The sequence below is a fragment of the Gossypium raimondii genome, chromosome 9 (assembly GCF_025698545.1).
Source record: "Gossypium raimondii isolate GPD5lz chromosome 9, ASM2569854v1, whole genome shotgun sequence".
NCBI classification, from domain to species: domain Eukaryota; kingdom Viridiplantae; phylum Streptophyta; class Magnoliopsida; order Malvales; family Malvaceae; genus Gossypium; species Gossypium raimondii.
Window position 1 is genome coordinate 28,435,776 of NC_068573.1, and position 4,891 is coordinate 28,440,666.

Here is a 4,891-nt window from a genome sequence, read left to right on the forward strand (position 1 = left end):
AATCACTAACATTATTGTAATTTAATATTTTAATCACCTATCCGTTAAATCACTAATAAAACCGTTTTATTGGCATAATAACAAATTTAGCCCTTCAATGTTTACAAATTCTATCAATTTAGTTTTAATTCTAAAACTTCAAAAATTTAATCAACTTTACAAATTCTATCAATTTAATTTTGATTCTTAAAAATTAAAACTTTAAAAATAAAAATTATTTAAAACTTCATTTTGTTTAAAAAATACATAAATTTTATAAAATAAATACAAAATTATAAATAAATGAATACCCATTTTTTTCTAACTTGAAATTTATTTATTAAAATTTTTTTATAAATAAAATAAATTTTAGAAATCACAAACAAAACTTGAACTAAATTCAAACATTTCCTTCTTCTTTTTTTAGTTTTATTTTATAAATAATAATTTATTTATTATATGTTTGATATTGTTCCGTAATCTTCACCAAATTTGTCAAGCATTGAGGACCGCTTTCGCCCACAACTAACGACACCAATAATTCTTACTCCGAATTCTTCAATTTTCATACCCTCTATCATCGTAACTTCTTATTAGGAGTATGTTGTTGGAGTATTGGCACCTACTAAATATCTAAGACTTCATCTTCTCTTGTCTATCCCCAATTTTGCTCACCCTAAGGTTGCATCTAGCCCAACCTAAACATGATTCATGAGTTTTTCCCTTAAATTGTTTTATTTATGTATTATTATTTTAATAAATAAATTTCATGTTAGAAAAATTAAAAAATAAGTATTAATTTATTTATTAATATTTTTATAGGTTTATATGTATTTTTATAAAAGCTTATGTATTTTTATCGAAAAATAAACTTTTAAATCTTTTTAAATTTTAAGAATCAAGACTAAATTAGTAAAATGTGTACAGTTGAGGTTAGATTTCTAAAATTTCTAAAATTAAAACCAAACTGATAGAATCTATAAATATTGGAGGGCTAAATTTATTATAATATCAATAAAAAGATTTAACTGGTGATTTAACGGATGAGTGACCGAAATAATAAATTTCTATAACATTAGCAACTAAAATAGAAATTTTAAACCTAATGACCAGACCCTAAACACTAATAATTGAGTGAAAATTTTTATAGCTTACCCTAAACTATTATATATTTAAAAAAAACTAAAACATATATAAAAGCAAAATAACTTAATTCGTGAAGTTTTAACTGAAATTCAGAACAAAATTTCCATATTCAAATCCCATATGCATTAACTGCAGTAAAACTATAATAATTCAACATCAAAACTCTCACATTTTCCTCTAAAAAAACCCATTTCCAATCTAAAACATCATCAAAAAAATTCTAATAAGAAGAGCTAAATCAAACTAAACTTATTAAAATTATGAGATAAAACTCCATTAATTAACATAAGAATCAAAAGGGGGGACTCCCATCACAAAACCCTAAATTTCAATCTCCTTGAAGCTTGCTTACCACGATTTTCATGGATTCCTGAGTCTGATTCGTCATTAAACCACCCCACTGATCTCTGAGCCTCCAGCATTATCTGTGAAATACCTGCAAAAATAAAAACAAATTAACAATCTCAGTGCATTAATTTATTATTTAAAGAACTATTAATATTTTGAAAAAACAAATTGTTTTTTACACAGATCATAATTTAATGGGAAAAAAAGCATAAAATCAGAAACCAATGAAATAATTAGAGGAAGAAGGGGATTACAGAACTGGGGTTTTTTTTATTATCAGTAATCAAATGTATAGATTAAATCATCATTTCAAACAAAATTAAGAATTTAAAAAAATGGGTTTGTTTTTTTCACAGATCATATTAAGAAAAAGTATAAAATCAGAAACGAATGAAAGAATTAGAGAAAGAAGGGATTCTAATTGCTAGTTTTAATTTTGCCTTCTTGAACGGTTTGTTTGTTGTGGCGGATGTCGTGGACGGTGGCGGAGATCTTCCAGTAAAGCGGACGGCCGACGTAGAAGAGAGCCAAGAGGAGGAGAACCGCCAGTACTATACGAAACGCCAGCTTTGATGTTGACGATGCCATTGATTTTATCGGTTCTTTTTGCTTTGATTTGGTGGAGAATTTGAAGATTTGTTCTTCTGAAAGTTACAAAAAAAAAGAAAGGAGAAATTAAGTGACTGAAAAACTCAACAAAATTAAACACAAAAAGTAAGTAATAAAACTAAAAACAATGAGCGAGAGATAATCCACCGATGCAGGAGATTATGCCACGTTAGCTCTGAAATATCCCCGTGATATGAAATGCTTGTAATAAAATTCAAGTACACCGGATGGTAATTTTATGCCCTTTTTGGGCTAATAGTTGATTTTAACTTTAATGTTTAATTTAATTTTAATTTTTTATCTTAATTAATTATTAAATCTTAATTTTAATATTCAATTTGGTATTTGAGATTTTTTTCTCTCAATTAAGCATCTATATATTTTTTTACTGGAGTATATGTTAAATATTTTTTATTCCACATGATTGGTTTGTGTACTAAATTAAACATTAAAGGCAAATGTAGTTATCAAATTAGGACAAATAAAAACTTAAGCACTAGCTTGAGTCACGAGCAGTAGACCAAAGCCTATAACGAATGCACACGGAATTGCCCATAAAGGTCAAATGATTAAATAGGGCTTATTTAACCTACTTAAACTGACCTAATTCGTGGAATATATGGAGAAATTCATCTACTTAAAACTTTGGTGGTCCAGTGTAAACACTCCACCAACTTGTATTTTATCAGGGTAAATATTGTACTCCTAAAGGATAAGATTGTATAGTGTTTAAATTTCTTAATACCCTCATCTTATAGATAGACTTTAATGTAACAACTTAATTTCATGTGGTGTCCAAAAATGTGATTTTGGAATCTCATTTTCGTAAATCAAGTCCATAAGGATGAGATATAAAGATTAACGAAGTTCATATAAAAATATATTAAAGATCGGTTAAGTAATTTAATTGAGAAATTATTTAATTAAAACTCAAGGACTAAATTATAAAAGTCCAATCCTTATTGAGTTTTAATTTAGAAAATGTTTGAAAACCTAGATAGTAAATATTGAAAAGACTAAAATAATTATTTATCCAATTATAAACATGAAATAGTGGATGATGATGATGACTTCCACTAAATCTTATAATTGAATAAATAAGTAAACATTAATCAATGAACTAATCATAAGTTAATCAAATTATAAATAGCCAAATTAGTGGATGGAAAGATGACATTGTCATATCCTACTTTAGCTTAATAAACATTATTGGTATGAATTTTCTATACAAATATAATGGACTCTCTATGCGAAAATTCTCTTTGTCAAGAAGCTAGTGTGGATAACTCCTCTATGGAGGATATAACTTCTAAAAAGGTTCATTTTAGAGATAAATCTGATAAGGTGGGCAAGGATATGCTCGTTGATTCGACTGCTGAACTAGTTCTCTCTTGGAAAGCCAAATTATTGGGACAATCATCCAAAGCAAATAGAAGTGGTCTAGAAGAAGGTGAAGATTTCGATCTAGTGGAATGGGATATCCAGAAAACTATAGTTAATGGTATTCCTTCCATAGTTTTTTCAAAAAGGATCCACCAATTCCTCATCAAGGATATGGAAAATATAGTGGTTTTAAAACTCCTTGGCTAAAACATCGGGTACTCTGTGCTACACAATAAGATTTTGCAACATTTGGAAGTCATAATCTTTGTTTCAACTAATGGATATCGAAAATGGGTACTTCCTTGCTAAATTCCAGAGTAAATTTGATTGTGAAAAGGTTCTCACTTAAAGTCCTGGTATTTTTTTTCGGTCAATTCTTGACGGTTCAACCGTGGACGATGTCTTTCAACCCATCACAATCATTCCCCAGCGTGGTTATGTCTTGGATTAGACTTCCAGGATTGTTAGGCTACATGTATAAATGTAAGATCCTCGTGGAAATAGGGGGAGTAATAGGAAGGGTGGCCAAGCTAGATATGAATACTGATAACAAGGTTAGAGGGCGTTTTGCCCGTATGGTTGTGTATGTCAATTTAGACAGACCTTTGGTTTCTCAAATTCTTATCAATGGCAGAATTCAACGAGTGGAATATGAATTTTTACCAATGGTTTGTTTCCACTGTGGATGTTATTGACATGTTAAGGAAGCCTACCTGCATAAGAGTACTAATCCTAGCACTGGAAAGGAAGCGTCGACATTTGGTTCTTCATCGGTTAGCAAGAATATGGCCATTGACAGAACGAGGGAGAAGAGCGAACCATTTGGGCCATAGATGTTGGTTTGAGAATAAATCTCAATACAAAACGAGGGAATCCCCACACCTGGGCACAGAAAATCAGGAAAAAATATTGAAGGATCTCGATTTAGGGCTTTAATTGATACGGACACAAATGAGAAAACTAATTCAGCTACCATAAAAGTAAGAAATCCGAGTAATAGAGGGAAAGAAATTGTGCCTGGAAATTCCCAAGAAGGAAGATCTTTGCAACGTAAATTTGATCAAATTGCTAGGGGCCTCAGGTTGTCACCTTACATGTTTTGGGATTCAAACTTCAGCAGATTAGTCCCAGATTAAAAGCCTACTTAATGGAAAAATTAACAGGCCCGAATCATCCACTAATAAAGTGGCTTATCTAGACCGAATTTACTTTGGGTCAACTAAGTTAACATTGGGTCAACTAAGTCTGCTAAAAAGGGTTTTGGGCCTTTGGTTACTTTTTCAGGCCCAGAGATTGGGCAGGCTAGTGGGATTCTCGGGCCTAAGGATCACACCTTGGTAGATCGAGCTGAGGGGGTTTGTTTGGGGGAACAAGAAATATCACTCAATGGGGAAACAGGAACCTGGCCGCACAGAGGGGTTCTGTT

General features: G+C 30.8%; 1 protein-coding gene across 3 annotated transcripts; it reads right to left on the bottom strand.

The window, feature by feature from the left end:
* Nucleotides 1-1,231: 1,231 nt before the first annotated feature.
* LOC105798838 (uncharacterized) lies at nucleotides 1,232-4,291 on the bottom strand. Of its 3 annotated transcripts, none has more exons than XM_052620676.1 (3): nucleotides 4,179-4,291; nucleotides 1,914-2,117; nucleotides 1,232-1,561 (listed from the first exon to the last, which is right to left on the bottom strand). In XM_052620676.1, exons 1-3 carry the CDS (start codon nucleotides 4,256-4,258, stop codon nucleotides 1,513-1,515), a joined length of 333 nt encoding a protein of 110 aa, XP_052476636.1. In that variant the 5' UTR covers nucleotides 4,259-4,291; the 3' UTR covers nucleotides 1,232-1,512. The 3 variants fall into 3 exon arrangements, with proteins under 3 accessions (XP_052476636.1, XP_052476637.1, XP_012484496.1); XM_052620677.1 differs by lacking the exon at nucleotides 4,179-4,291 and adding an exon at nucleotides 2,230-2,285; XM_012629042.2 differs by lacking the exon at nucleotides 4,179-4,291 and having other exon boundaries at nucleotides 1,914-2,188.
* Between the last annotated feature and the right edge of the window lie 600 nt (nucleotides 4,292-4,891).